This window comes from Rhinoderma darwinii, chromosome 11 (assembly GCF_050947455.1).
Source record: "Rhinoderma darwinii isolate aRhiDar2 chromosome 11, aRhiDar2.hap1, whole genome shotgun sequence".
NCBI classification, from domain to species: Eukaryota; Metazoa; Chordata; class Amphibia; order Anura; family Rhinodermatidae; genus Rhinoderma; species Rhinoderma darwinii.
This window is the reverse complement of record NC_134697.1, coordinates 65,610,449-65,626,516: the sequence shown is the minus strand read 5'-3', so window position 1 is coordinate 65,626,516 and position 16,068 is coordinate 65,610,449. Positions and strand designations below refer to the sequence as shown.

The following is a 16,068-nucleotide window of genomic DNA, read 5'->3' as shown; positions in this document are numbered from 1 at the left end:
CAACATTAAAAGAAAAAAATGCTGGAAATAAATCACCCTGTGTGTAATGAATCTATATAATATGTTATGGAAATGCAAGTGAAGCGATACCACAAGGCTGCTGGAGTCTGCCAGGATAGAGAGTGCACGTAAACCGGCAACCTCAAATCCATAACTACTCTGATCAACAGTGTCTAAGGCTACTCTAAGGTGTTCGCCAGAGCCGACCGCAAAGTGGGATGGAGTTTGCTGCTTAGAACCCAGGTTGTCTTAACGGAGTGTAGTTTTGGATAAGAGTGCAATGCAGGCAAACCTAACCTGGAAACCAGACCGCCAATAGGTTAACTGAAAGTCCAGAAATGAAGTAGAGGTCCCCAAACCTCAGCACTAAAATGTTTAGATGTGAGGGCACTAGAAGAAAGTGATGCAACACCGGATATGTTAACATGAGTTGACCATGATTCGGGGATGCACGTAGTTATGTGCTTGTAAAGGAATGGCAACCAGGTAGATCATGTAGATTTTGTGAATAGAGCCATAGTTGGAAAAATAAAATAGTGACCATTTTGCCTGTATATGGAGACTTTTTAAATCACTCTGTAGTATTGGTTTAAGGATTATTATTTTTTATAGACACTTACCTCTAGATAAGTCCCAGAAAGTGGTTGGAATTGAATCAGACTGACAAGTCCCCTTTTTATATCAAGCACTAGGCTATCATCCTCCCCTGTACTGTACAAGCCTAGAACCTGGAAAATAAACAAACATACATTGAACTTGTATTAAACAATGATATGTTTTGCTGTACTGTATGGCGGCATAGTTTAGGTGTGCAATATAGCTGAATGGGAGTCTGTTACCACTTTTGACCCACTAAACCGCTAACAACGGTAGATAATTGAAGAGGATACAAGTTTTAGCATATCTCTGTTTGTGCTCATACTTTAAGCATAACTAGAAAGATGACGTTAAAATCGCTCATGTGCTGTATGCTTATGAGATGTGAAGTGTCCGCCGGGTAGGCAAGTGTCCTGGGCTTCTCGGCTGTAAATCCTCATAAAACCGTCCCCTCTGGAGTGATGGCTCTAGTGGATAGCACCTTATGACGCAGGAGACAGCTAGAGCCGTCGCTTAAGCAGATGGGAGGGTTTACAGCCGAGAAGCCAGGGCACTACCCTGACAGACAGACACGTGGCATCTCATTAGCATAAGGCAAGTGAGAGTGCTTGAAGTACAATCGCTAACTTAGGTATGTTTAAACCGGTATCCTCTTGACCTATCTAGCAGTTTGGGGGGTGTCAAAAGTGGTGACAGACTCCCTTTAAATTATGCAGTTTTTCATGAGAGCACTGACATTGTGTAGAGCAAGTACCTGTACCCACTGGCGTAGCTATAGGGGTCGTAGCGGTCGCAATTGCGACCGGGCCCCGAAGCCAGGGGGCCCACAGCCCCCCCCCCCCCCGCACCACATCAATAAAAAGTTACTATAGTAACTAGGGCTGGGGGCCCCTGTTACTATAGTAACAGACTGTACTTACCTTCTTGGTTCCGGATCGCAGCAGAGGTCCTGACGTCAAGCGCTGTGCGCAGCGCATGACGTCACAGCGCTATGCGCCGCGCACAGCATCGAGACGACAGAACTACCGCCGCGGCTGAAGAGGAAGGTAAGATTAGCCCTGACTGGCGGGGTCCGACTCCCGGGACCCGCCAATCAGCTGTTTTGAAGGGGCCGCAGCACTCGTACGAGAGCTACTCCCCTTCATTCCGGTCACACTGTGAATCGGTGTCGGCGATTCACAGTGTGAGCGAGTAGTGAAATGAAGGGGACGCAGCTCTCGTACGAGTGCTGCGGCCCCTTCAAAACAGCTGATTTGCGGGTCCCGGGAGACCGACCCCGACACATCAGCTATTGATGGCCTATCCTGTTTAGGGACTGCACAACCCCTAAGCCTACGATGTAGCAGGCTTAGGGGGCCCATGAGACAGGATCACAAATTGTGTGATCCTGTCTGCTGGGCCCTGTATCTAAGCCAATCACATGGTAGGCTTAGATACATGGCCCATGTGTGATCCTGTCAGATGGGCCCTGTATATAAGCCTACCACACTAGGTTTAGATACAGGGTCCAGCACACAGTAATCTTATACTGTATAAGATTACTGTCTGCTAGACCCTGTATCTAAGCCTACCTTGTGGTAGGCTTAGATACAGGGTCCCACAGACATTATCACACATGGGCCCTGTATCTAAGCCTAACACATGTGTTACTAATCGTTTTTTTTTGTGTGTTTTCTTACAGGTTCGGTCGTTGGACTACGTCGGATTCCAGGACTACTTCAATGACGGCTTTTTTTTTATTATCAATAAAATGGTTCATGAGGGTTGTGAGGGTTTTTTTTTATTTCAATAAAATATTTTTTCTATGTCTTTGTTTTTTTTTTTTTAAACTATGTTACTACCGCCTTAGTAATGGCTGCCGGCTGATTGACAGCATCCATTTCTAAGGCGGCGCTTAGTGTTAGCCGATGCAGAGGCTAACACTAACCCCCTTTATTACCCCGGTACCCACCGCCACCAGGGGTGCTGGGAAGAGCCGGGTACGATCCAGTACCTGACCATCTGTAGTGATGGTCGGCCACTGGGGCGGCCGCAGGCTGGTAGTATCAGGAGGGGAAAGGCCAGATACAGTGGCCTTTCCCACCCTGGTGATGCTAGGCTGCTGCTGCTTTATTGTATCTGGCTGGTTATGAAAAATGGGGGGGACCCCACATCGTCATTGAAGTCCTCGAATCCGAAGTCCAACAACCGAACCTGTAAAAAAAAAAAAACACAAAAATAATCAGTAACACATAAAGAAGCTAAATTATTATTCTTACCTTTCCTGGGTCCAGCACTGGAGCCGCAATGTCAGCGAGTCCTGTATCTAATCCGATCATGTGTGATACTGTCTGCTGGGCCCTATATCTAATCCTATCATGTGTGATACTGTCTGCTGAGCTACTGTATCTAATCCTATCATGTGTGATACTGTCTGCTGAGCCACTGTATCTAATCCTATCATGTGTGATACTGTCTGCTGGGCCCTATCTCTAATCCTATCATGTGTCATACTGTCTGCTCAGCCACTGTATCTAATCCCATCATGTGTGATACTGCCTTCTGAGCCACTGTATCTAATCCTATCATGTGTGGTACTGTCTGCTGAGCCACTGTATCTAATCCTATCATGTGTGATACTGTCTGCTGGGCCCTATCTCTAATCCTATCATGTGTCATACTGTCTGCTCAGCCACTGTATCTAATCCCATCATGTGTGATACTGCCTTCTGAGCCACTGTATCTAATCCTATCATGTGTGGTACTGTCTGCTGAGCCACTGTATCTAATCCTATCATGTGTGATACTGTCTGCTAAGCCAATGTATCTAATCCTATCCATAGTTTATAGCAGGGGTCTCAAGCACGCGGCCCGCGGGCCGCATGCGGCCCCTGGGGCTGTCATCTGCGGCCCGCGGGACACAGAGCCGCTAGTATCGGCTCTGCTCCGAGACTCTGGAATTCCCTGACATCGCTGTCCACATATGAACAGCGATGTCTGGGGCTTCCCCAGAGCCGGAGTCCCGAGCAGAGCGCTGGTGTCGGCTCTGCTCCGGGACTCTGTGGAATTCCCTGATATCGCTGCCCATATATGGACATTGTGTCAGGGTCTTGCCCAGAGCGGAGCAGAGCGCTGGTGTCGGCTCTGCTCCTGGACTCTGTGGAATTCCCTGACATCGCTGTCCACATATGAACAGCGATGTCTGGGGCTTCCCCAGAGTCGGAGTCCCGGGCAGAGCGCTATTATCGGCTCTGCTCCGGGACTCTGGGGAAGCCTCTGACATCGCTGTCCATACATCGACAATGATGTCAGGGGCTTCCCCAGAGCAGGAGTCCCAGTGATGTCAGGAGCACAGCTGGAGTCCCAGAAAGAGCCTACTAGCGCTCTGCCTGGGACTCCAGCTCTGGGCAAGCCCCTGACATCACTGGGGCAGCCTCTACAGAGGGCACTGGGGCAGCCTCTACAGAGGGCACTGGGGCAGCCTCTACAGAGGGCACTGGGGCGTTATCTACAAGTGGGTGTGTGACAGTATCTGAAGAGGACACTGGCATTATCTAGTGGTGTGTTGCATTATCTACAGAGGGCACTGTGGCCTTATCTACAGAGGGCACTGTGGCCTTATCTACAGAGGGCACTGTGGCCTTATCTAGGGGTGTGTTGCATTATCCACAGAGGGCACTGCGGCAGCATCCACAGAGGGCACTGCGGGACTATCTAAAAAGGGGCTGCCCAATCTTGACATGTGTGCTAACTGAGCCGCCGGACTGCATTTGGCGACACTTAAACTGGAAAGCTGGATTGTTGAAATAAGCACGTGGAGAAATATGTCAAAATTTTAAACCTAGCGCTATTATTATAGTAATGTAGTGTTATAGTAGTTCAAATAACTAATTGATTAACAATAATTTTGTATTGTATCAAATTTGAAAGTAATGCGGCCCGTCAACTTACCATTTTTTCTATATGCGGCCCACTTACCCGGCCGAGTTTGAGACCCCTGGTTTATAGGGTCGTAGTGCTATAGATATGCTATGCTGTCTCCTATACACACACACATTTTTTTTTTGGGCGGACACATATGTATTGGGGCTATTTCCCCTGACATTTTAAGCCCTGAGGGTATGTTCACACGGCAGCGTCCGTTACGGCTGTAATTACGGTGCTGTTTTCAGGAGAAAACAGCACCGTAATTTCAGACGTAATGGCAAGTTGCCGGCGTCTTTCGCTGCGTCCATTACGGACGTAATTGGAGCTGTTTTTCCATGGAGTCCATGGAAAACGGCTCCATTTACGTCTGAAGAAGTGACATGCACTTCTTTGACGCGGGCGTCTTTTTTACGTGCCACCTTTTGACAGTGGCGCGTAAAAAAAATGACCGTCGGCACAGAACATCGTAAGAGCCATTTAAATGAATGGGCAGATATTTGCCAACGCTTTTGAGCCGCATTTCCGGACGTAATTCAATGCTAAAACGCCGGAATTACGTCCGTAAATAGGGTGTGTGAACCCAGCCTTAGTGACGCCCCTGGCTGCTAGTGCTGCATTGTTGGGTTAATTAGGAGACCCAGCGATGCAGCTGAAAGCTGCGGACCGTCGGCCATGAGGAGTTTGCGGGGGGGGGGCCAATAAGAACTTTTGCATCGGGGCCCATGAGCCTTTAGCTACGCCCCTGCCTGTACCCCAGTATATTTGGGTGCACCCACACCTGCATTTCTAAGTCCATACACTCCCCCCTCCCCCAAAATCCTGCATTTGCAAACCATAGTAAGAAAGCATGTTTTTTGTTTCCACGAGGATGTGAAATATGCAGGCAAGATATAGATCTTCCCATTCAATATCATGATAATGTGGCATAACTGAACTGTACAGAAGAGTAAGGGTATGTTCACACGTGCACGTCCGTTACGGCTGAAATTACGGAGCTCCTGAAACAGCTCCTGAATTTCAGACATAATGGCATGTGCAGGCGCTTTTCGCTGCGTCCATTACGGACGTAATTGGAGCCGTTTTTCTATTGAGTCAATGGAAAACGGCTCCAATTACGTCCCAAGAAGTGACATGCACTTTGACGCGGGCATCTTTTTTATGCGCCGTCTTTTGACAGCGGCCCGTAAAAAAAAAAAAAATGACCGTCTGCACAAAACCCATTCAAATTAATGGGCAGATGTTTGCCGACGCTTTCAAGAAGTATTTTCGGCCTTAATTCCAGGCGTAAAACGCCTGAATTACGTCCGTAAATAGTGCGTGTGAACATACCCTAAGGGTATGTTCACATGACAACGCCAAATACTTCTGAAATTACGGAGCTGTTTTCAAGAGAAAACAGCTCCTGAATTTCAGACGTTTTTACAAGTGCACGCTTTTTTCGCGGCGTCTTTTACGGACGTAATTGGAGCTGTTTTTCATTGGAGTCTATGAAAAAACTGCTCCAATTACGTCCCAAGAAGTGTCCTGCACTTCTTTGACGCGGCCGTACTTTTACGCGCCGTCTTTTGACAGCGACATGTAAAATGACAGCTCGTCTGCACAGAACATCGTAAGACCCATTGCAAGCAATGGGCAGATGTTTACCGACATATTGGAGCCGTCTTTTCAGGCGTAATTCGAGGCGTAAAACGCCTCCATTGCACCTGAAAATAGGTAGTGTGAACATACCCTAAGAAAGATTGTAATTATTTTTAGGCATATCTTGTAGTGTCAAGTTATATTACCTGCACTGTATATAAAATAGTATTTTTGGTGTCCTGTAAAATTGCAAACCGCTACAGCTTAGGGAAATGTGAAATCACAGCCAGGCAGATCTGGGTGAGGAAATGATCTATGTGAGTGAGTGAGTGAGTGAGTGAGTGAGTGAGTGAGTGAGTGAGTGAGTGAGTGAGTGAGTGAGTGAGTGAACTATGTAAAGGCCTGTTTGCATCAGTAAGGGATGCTGTATAGAGACATTCAGCAGGATTATTAATCACGTAGAGAACAAGCTCCTGGTAAATGTAATGTCTTCTATCCAGGGTGTAACTGCCATCTGGTGGTCAATCCTGCACTACACACACACACACACCAAGTGCCTATGATTTTACAGATGTCTAAGGCCCTATGCACACGAACGTGTTTTTGCGGCCGCAATTCACCTGGGTGAATTGCGGTCCCATTCATTTCCATGGGCCGATGCACACGACCGTGGTTTCCACGGCCTGTGCATTGCCCGGGAGCCTGGACCGCAAAAAGATAGGACATGTCTTATTACGGCCATATGTTGCGATCCAGGCTCATTGAAACGAATGCACACGGCCATTTGCACGGCCCGGGATTTGTAGGCGGCCCGCGGGTGACACTCTGTGGCCGTCCGAGCCGAAAATCACGTCCATGCACTCCACTACGGTCGTGTGCATGAGGCCTAACTCAATTTTTGGACAGAAGTTGCGACAAATCATTATAAAATACATGAATAGATCTGTACCGTTCGCATGGGTATCAATAGGTATGGGTAACATGACTGCTTTTCATCTACCCAAAGTAAGTTAATTTGATTGATCATGTTCTTATGATTATAGTCAATAAATATGTGGAGTACAATGTAATATTGTTTAGCTGAGGGAATAGGGATGGGGACATTTATATATTTATTGGGTGTCTGAATACTAACATAAAGGTAGTGGTTAGGCAATTGAGCAATGCTATAGGGGGTGCATACGTAGTAGTCACATCCAGTTCCTTGTGCCTGAAGAGACACCAGTATTATAAATATCACTTGGCCCTATTACAGATTTTGCACTAGTTCAAGTTATACCTCTGGCCAGCAGCTGAGGGAGACCAAAGACCTCACCTGATCCACTGGACAACTGGGCCCAGAGAGGAACCACTGTCCGATAACATTTGATATTTCCATAAAATTGACTGACTTCTTCTACCATTAAAATTATATTCTCATTGACCGGCCATGATAACTCAAGAACCCACAGATTTTAAAAAAATGTCATCTTCTTTACCTTTGTCTTGATTTAAGAAGACACATATATGGCACATCTGCAGCTTATACACTGCTCTTATGCAGAACATTTACTTCTTTCCCTTAAATAGGCAGCAGAAAATAGCTGAAATCAATGGTTCAAATAGCTCAGCCTAAACGTCTTGCTGTGATATAAAGATGCTGTGACATTGACTGTAAATTTCCAAATCTTTACATTAACGTACCTTCCCAGAGCTCCAGTGGAAGAGAATGGGGGCATCCAAGCTCCTTTTTTTCTCAGCATTGATGGCTACAAATTCTTTTGTTCCAGGAGTCGACTTATTGTGAACAGTAAAATCTTTAATCTAAAAGGGGAACCGATAAGATTTTAGGCATAAGTGGAAAAGGAAATTGCAAAGACTGAAGTGGACTTTTTACAGCTACACCTTATGGGAATACATACAATGACTTAAAAATGAGCATTACCAGATTATTGAAATATTATCCAACGCTGTAATCTATAAAATAGAAACATCAACGTATTACACATTACCAATGATGGTCAGATGTATTCTCACCTAATGATAATCTCAAATTCAAGAGGGCTGTGACCAAGCAAAACAAAAAGTGTGAATGGAGTATAACACAGCTCTTACCAGACTGTATGTGCCATCTTTTGTAGACTTGGCCACTTAAGCTCAAAGTCTTATTGAACAAGAGGCAATTCAGAAGAAAGATCAAACCATTTAATGATAGCAACACTTTTTTTTTTTTCCCCCTTCCAATCACAGTGCCATTTGTTCTAAAAATAAATGTTAAAAAAAAAGTCAAAAATTCAGCTCTAGAGACTAAGATTTTACCTGTTCTCTGGTTCTTACCAGTCTGGCTGTACAGAGGGCGGACATACCGAGCCTTGCTAAAGTATTAACCCCCACCCCCCCCCCCCTTGGTGTTTTGTTGTGAGACCACCAGAATTAAAATTGATTTTTGGGGGCGATATTGGATTTACACAACAGGACTACAACATTGAAGGTGCAATATATTTTTTACTGTGACACAAACAATAATTGAAGGGGTATTCCCAACTTAGACATTTATGTCATATCCACAGGATATGCAATCAATGTCCGGTAGATGTGGGTCTCAGCTCTAGGACTTACACCTATATTGAGAATTGGGGTCACTAGATCCCCCGTTTCATCTGGTGAGGCGGCCACTGGCTGCAGATTACAGAAGGCGACTAATAGAGAGTGGGCTGCAAATGCACTTGTCTCTCTCCATTGTATTCTATGGGTGTTCCGGAGACGGCCGAGAAGGACCGACCCCGTTCCCGATATAGGTGCGGGTCACAGATCTGGGACTTGCATCTTTCAGACATTTATGGCATATCCACAGGATATGCCATAAATGTCTCATTTGGGAATAAGCCTTTAAGGAAAAAAAAAAAAAGAGAACTTTAAATGTGAAACTATTCAGCCCTGAGTCAATACTTTGTAGAGTCCCCTTTTGCTGCAGTTACAGATGCAAGTCTCTTGAGGCACAGTAGGTCTCTAATAGCTTAGTACATTTAGACAATGGGAATTTTTGTCCATTCTTCCAGGCAAATCTGATCCAACTCCTTCAAGTTAGATCGTTGCGTTGGTGTACAGAGGTCTTCAAGTCATTCCACAGATTCTCAGTTGGATTGAGGTTTGGGCTTGGACTAGGCGATTCCAAGAAATGTAAAGGTTTCTTCTTAAACCACTCCAGTGTAGCTTTAACAGTATGTTTCAGGTCATTGTCACTGCTGGAAGGTGACCCACCTTCCTAGTCTCAAATCACTGGCAGACAAACAGATTTTCCTCAATTATTGTCCTGTATTTACTGCCGCCCATTTTCCCTTCAATCCTGATCAGTTTTACAATCCCTGCCGACGAAAAGCCTCCCCACAGCATGATGCTGCCACCACCTCACTTCACTGTGGGAATGGTGTTTTGGGGTGATGGGAGGTGTTGAGTTTGCGCCACATAGTGTTTCCCATGATGGCAAAACATGCTGTGTGTCGAACTCAAAACGTGTTTTTTTATGGGGTTTTTTAAGCAATGGCCCTTATACTGGTCCTTATACTGGTCCTACGGACAGATACTTCCATCTCCGCTGTGGATCTTTGGAGCTCCTTACGTGTTGTATTTGTTGAATCTCTTATTAATGCCCTCCTTGCCCGGTCTGTGTGTTTTGGTGGGCGGCCTTCTCTTGTCTGGTTTATAGCTGTGCCATATTATTTCCATTTTGTTATAATAGATTTAATAGTGCGTGTGGGATGTTCACAGTTTTAATTTAAATTTTTTTTATAATGAGTTTATGGCAAAAGGTTATGGTTATATTAGGGTCTATTTCAGTGGTGTAACTACCGCTGTAGCAGCCGTAGCGGCTGCTACAGGGCCTGCGGCATGAGGGGACCCGTGTCGCCCGCCGGCACGGGCCCCCACCATGGCCGGAGGCTCCGCTAGCTGCCGCTATGGCTACTACAGCGCGACGCCACTAAACACTATGGCAGAGCAGGGAGGTATCTCCTCGCTCTGCCATTAAAGGGGTTGTTCCTACAAAAGACATGTATCCCCTATCCACAGGATAGGGGATACATGTGTGATCGCTTGCAGCGATAGGGAGAACGGGGGACTGAAAGTCCCCTGAAGTTCTCAATCACAAACCTCGGACTTCCGGGGTCTGTGTCGGCAGCTCCGTAGAAATGAACGAGGCGCCGGTCGCGCTTGTGCACATGCGTGACCAGCGCTCCTTTCATTTTTATTGAGCTGCACAGACGCCGGAAGTCAGAGGTTAGTCATGGAGAACTTCGGGGGACATTCGGTCCCCCGTTCTCCTTATCGCTGCCAGCGATCACACATGTATCCTCTATCCTGTGGATAGAGGATACATGTCTTCTGTAGGACACACTATAGGTCGGATTTTTTTTGGGGGTTGGGGCTGTATAGCCTTACCTACAGGGGGGGCTGTATGGCGCTACCTACAGGGGGGGCTGTATGGCGCTACCGACAGGGGGGGGCTGTATGGCGCTACCGACAGGGGGGGGGCTGTATGGCGCTACCGACAGGGGGGGGCTGTATGGCGCTACCGACAGGGGGGGGCTGTATGGCGCTACCGACAGGGAGGGGCTGTATGGCGCTACCGACAGGGGGGGGCTGTATGCCGCTACCGACAGGGGGTGGGGGCTGTATGGCGTTATCTACAGTGGGGGCTGTATGGCGTTATCTACAGTGGGGGCTGTATGGCGTTATCTACAGTGGGGGCTGTATGGCGTTATCTACAGTGGGGGCTGTATGGCGTTATCTACAGTGGGGGCTGTATGGCGTTATCTACAGTGGGGGCTGTATGGCGTTATCTACAGTGGGGGCTGTATGGCGTTATCTACAGTGGGGGCTGTATGGCGTTATCTACAGTGGGGGCTGTATGGCGTTATCTACAGTGGGGGCTGTATGGCGTTATCTACAGTGGGGGCTGTATGGCGTTATCTACAGTGGGGGCTGTATGGCGTTATCTACAGTGGGGGCTGTATGGCGTTATCTACAGGGGGGCTGTATGGCGTTATCTACAGGGGGGCTGTATGGCGTTATCTACAGGGGGGCTGTATGGCGTTATCTACAGGGGGGCTGTATGGCGTTATCTACAGGGGGGGCTGTAAAAAAAGGCACTATCTACAAGGGGGGGTTGTGTGACACTCGGGAGGGGGGGGGGCCCCAGTCAAAAGTTTGCTATGGCGCCCAGTCTTTCCTAGTTACGCCCCTGGTCTATTTTCTTGGCCTCCTATCGAACTGCATTAAATTTTGCACTACCTACTTTCATTCTCCCCTCCATAGTGTTTACGATAAGTGAAAGTGGGTGCCCTTGGCTGCTGGGACCCCTAGCAGCTGCTATTGTGGCTACCATGGTAGTTACGCACATGTCAGTCAAATAAACTCATGGGTTGATATCCCTATAAGGGTATGATCACACGAGGGTGTCCGTTACGGCTGAAATTACGGGGATGTTTCAGCCTGAAAACATCCCCGTAATTTCAGCTGTAACGGCATGTGCAGGCGCTTGAACGCCGCGTCAATTACGGACGCAATTGGCGCTGCTATTCATTGGAGTCAATGAATAACGGCTCCAATTACGGCCAAAGAAGTGACAGGTCATTCGACAGCGGCGCGTAAATTACGCCTCGTGTGAACAGACAAACGTCTGCCCATTGCTTTCAATGGGCAGATGTTTGTCAGCGCTATTGAGGCGCTATTTTCGGACGTAATTCGGGGCAAAAAACGCCCGAATTACGTCCGTAAATAGGCCGTGTGAACATACCCTTATATGTACCAATTTGCATTTGGAAATCAAGGAACCTATATACCTTATTGCACAGGGACCCTAGAATATCATGAAGTACCAGAAAAGGCAATTGATGATGTGCAGCTTAGGCATTATGCACTGCAAAACTAGTTGATACCTATAAAAAAGGACATACCTTTATATTTATAAGCTGCTCGTGTGGTTGGGACTTGTTTCTCCACAGGTGGGAAATGTCTATAGTGGCATGAATTTGCAGCCGGGTTGTTGGCATTGCTGATTGGGCAAAATGTGCTAAGAATAGATCAAGATTGTAGTGATATTCATAGGAAACATTTGGTTGGAAAGACGGACCTTCTGAGAAACCTATGTAAAAAAAAAATATATATATATGAAAAAGTATATTCACAATCCCAGAACTTATATTATATTTAAGCTTCTTTTCTCATAGCGAGATAAACAAACCTTGTGTGTGCACTACCTTACCGTGAAGCACTAACCACCACCATGTGCGTCCTGCATTTCTAGAAGTATAAGGGCACGAACACACACGGCTTGTGCAGGGCGGATACGCTGCGTTAAGCCTACACACCGCAGGGAATGCTGTCCGAAAAATCGCACCATTTCCGTCAAGCAGCGCCAGAGAAATAAAAACAAACGTTCATACTTACCCTCTCCCTCTTCTCTGCTCGCAGTCCGGCCTCCAGCGATAATGTTGCTGGCTATGTGACGCTGCAGCCTGTGATTGGCTGCAGCGGTCACATGGAATGAAACGTCATCTCAGGAGGCCAGACTGGAGAAGAAGCAGGGAACTCTGGGTAAGTATAACTTTAGTTTTTTACTTACTGAATTTTGCGGCGAAATCTCTGTGATTTTGCTGCAAATGTCGCATCACACACCACTTTGTTGCGGGTTTAAGCACCCCATTAAATTCAATGGAAAAACCCGCAACAAAAGAGCTGCGATTCCGCAGCATTAATTAACATGCTGCGGCTGAAGAAACCGCACCGCAGGTCAATTTCTGTGCATTTTTTTCGGCTGTATTTTGCCGCTGTGTGGCGATGAGATTTGTTGATATCTCACCCACACTGCCGCTACTGTAGTAGACTGCGGATTTTCAGAAATTAATCTGTTGGGGGAAAATCTGCAGTGTTTACGCCGTTTGTGTTCCTACCCTAAAGTCGCAGGCAGCAGCGAGAAGTGCCCCCCTTAGGCTTGGTATTGCCAGGATACAAATGAAGTAAACTATAGCAGCAGAAAGAGCAATGCATCCCCTGACTGATATCAAGGTTGGGTCATGCACAGGTCTGAAGTGCACAGCATTGTCTGTGTCGGGATGACCCAGTAATACCTCTGTATATGGCTTCCTCACTTGTGCATGGGCAGCTTTAGAGTGCAATCACATGGGGCATATACTTTTTTGATGAAAACACAAACATGGTTTACATTTCTGGACGGAATTTTGCCACTGTAGAAAGATTTTACGCATTGTATTCTGTATGTGTTGCAAATTTTGATACAGAATTTCATTATAGTAAAGATTCCCTGCCTGATAGAACGATTAAGATGAGTAAATTTTATTAAAGTATTAAACTTAAAAACGGGCTCTCAAGCCAATACCTAAAACAGGTATAGACAGGTAGACTCAGGAGGGAGGTAAACGGGTGCCTCTTGTCTGCATACATCCACTTTGCATGCACACCCAGTCTCCCTTCTAAGGGTATGTGAACACGCTTAACCAAAAACGTCTGAAAATACTAAGCTGTTTTCAAGGCTGTTTTTGGAGTGGTTTTCAATAGTCAATAAATAACGGCTCCAAAAACGTCCCAAGAAGTGACATGCACGGAACAGAATGCCGTTTTCCCATTGCAATCAGTGGGCAAAAAACGACCGAAAATAAGCCAAATCAAAAACGACTGAAAATTATGGAGCTGTTTTCAGAGAGGGCAGCCTCTGATTTTCAGGCGTTTTTGAAGCTGAAAATTAAGCTTCTTTTAATTTGGAGCTTCTTTTCAGGCGTTTTTCATAGTGTTTAATGGAAAATCAGCTCCAAAAAATGCCTCAAGTAGTGACATGCACTTATTTTTACGGAGCGTCTTTTTACAGCAGCGTAAAAAGACGCCCTGTATGAACTAAATGCTGTTTTTCCCATTGATTTCAATGGGCAAATGTTTGTAGGTGTTCAGCTTCTGTTTTTTCAAGGCGTAAACACCCCAAAATACGCCTGAACACACTGCGTGTTAACATACCCATAGGGTATGTTCCCACGGCTTATTTTCGGCCGTTTTTCGGGCCATAAACGGGCGAATCGGAAGCATAACGCCTCCAAACATCTGCCCATTGATTTCAATGGGAGAACGACGTTTTGTTCCGATGGGCCGTTTTTTACGTGGCTGTTTTGAAAAACGGCCGCGTAAAAAAACGGCCGCGAAAAAGAAGTGCATGTCACTTCTTGAGCCATTTCATAGAAGTCTATGGGGCCGGGTAATACACGGCCATCACCGGAATGTGTCCCGAGTGATGGCCGGGTCTACCGTCGCTCGCGCACTCTCTCTCCTCCTCCTCACAGTGCAGAGTGCATGTGAGGAGGAGGATCTTTTATTGCTCGCTGTAGGAGTCGGAATCCCCAATCCCCGGCTGGGTATTGGGGATTCCGCTACAGGAGAAGTGCGTGACTGCACTGTCCATATATGGACACAGCGAAGTCACGCACTTCTGCAGCGGAATCCCCGACTCTATGGCCGGGGATGCCGCTACAGGAGAAGTGAGTGACTACACTGTCCATATATGGACACAGCGAAGTCACGCACTTCTGCAGCGGAATCCCCGACTCTATGGCCGGGGATGCCGCTACAGGAGAAGTGAGTGACTACACTGTCCATATATGGACACAGTGACGTCACTCACTTCTGAAGCGGAATTCCTGACCTGTGGCAGGGAATTCCTCTTCAGGAGAAGTCAGTGACTACACTGTCCATATATGGACATTGAAGTCAGTGACTTCTCCTGGAAAGGGGGGGGGGAATGGGTGCAACCTACAGGGGACTGTGTGGCATCACCTACAGGGGGCAGGGTGGGTGGCATCACCTACAGGGGGCTGGGTGGGTGGCATCGCCTACAGGGGGCATCGCCTACAGGGGGCAGGGTGGCATCGCCTACAGGGGGCAGGGTGGCATCGCCTACAGGGGGCAGGGTGGGTGGCATCACCTACAGGGAGCAGGGTGGCATCGCCTACAGGGAGCAGGGTGGCATCACCTGCAGGGTGGCATCGCCTGCAGGGGGCAGGGTGGGTGGCATCACCTACAGGGGGCTGGGTGGGTGGCATCGCCTACAGGGGGCATCGCCTACAGGGGGCAGGGTGGCATCGCCTACAGGGGGCAGGGTGGGTGGCATCACCTACAGGGGGCTGGGTGGCATCACCTACAGGGGGCTGGGTGGCATCGCCTACAGGGAGCAGGGTGGCATCACCTGCAGGGTGGTATCGCCTGCAGGGGGCAGGGTGGCATCGCCTGCAGGGGGCAGGGTGGCATCGCCTACAGGGGGCAGGGTGGCATCGCCTACAGGGGGCTGGGTGGCATTACCTACCAGGGGGGCTGTGGCATTATCTACAAAGGGCTGTGTGTGGCAACAAATTTTAAATGAAATTCATCCGATTTTAAAACGGACAGGGAAAAAAACGGATTCAAATCGGGTCCAAATCGGCCGGTAAAAACGGCAACTCGGCCCGGAACGGATGCAAAACGGATGCAAACCGGCCGGGAAAAATCGGCCAAAAACTGCCGATTTTCCCGGCCGACACTCGGACCCGGTCGTGTGAATGATGCCTAATAGTATATATCCCTGATCTACTGTCAGTGATAACTGTGTCCCTATGCGTTTCTGCACTCAATGATACTTATGGTGCCTCTTCAGGGGTGACGCTAATAGTACTAATTATTAATCTCGGCCGGTAAGCACTGTTCCGTGCTACTATGGTCCCCCGGCGTGTCAGTTTGGCAGGTCACGTGCACACGCCGTTCTTAATTACAATAATTTTTGGACTAAACTATTTATGACACTTATTGACAGTGATTTTTTTGAGAATTTCATTATAGATACAAAAGTTATTCTGTTGTGAATTACTGTTGCATATTTTGTGGCGTATTTTTACCCTACGTCTGACTGCTTCTTTGAAAGTGATTGATTTTCTGAGAGATCAATGGCCTCTGTAAGGCCGTGTTCACACAGTGCAG

The 16,068-nt window shown here is 47.3% G+C and overlaps 1 protein-coding gene across 3 annotated transcripts in view; it reads right to left on the bottom strand.

Annotated features, from left to right (window-relative positions):
* Positions 1–16,068, bottom strand: part of LOC142663222 (microsomal triglyceride transfer protein large subunit-like) — a 72,343-nt gene that overhangs the window by 47,179 nt on the left and 9,096 nt on the right. For all 3 annotated transcript variants that reach the window (XM_075841695.1, XM_075841696.1, XM_075841697.1), the window contains exons 2-4: positions 12,015–12,202; positions 7,765–7,884; positions 621–728 (exon numbers count right to left, since the gene is read on the bottom strand). In XM_075841695.1, coding sequence (XP_075697810.1) covers positions 621–728; positions 7,765–7,884; positions 12,015–12,202 — 416 coding nt within the window. The remainder of the gene's footprint in view (positions 1–620; positions 729–7,764; positions 7,885–12,014; positions 12,203–16,068) is intronic.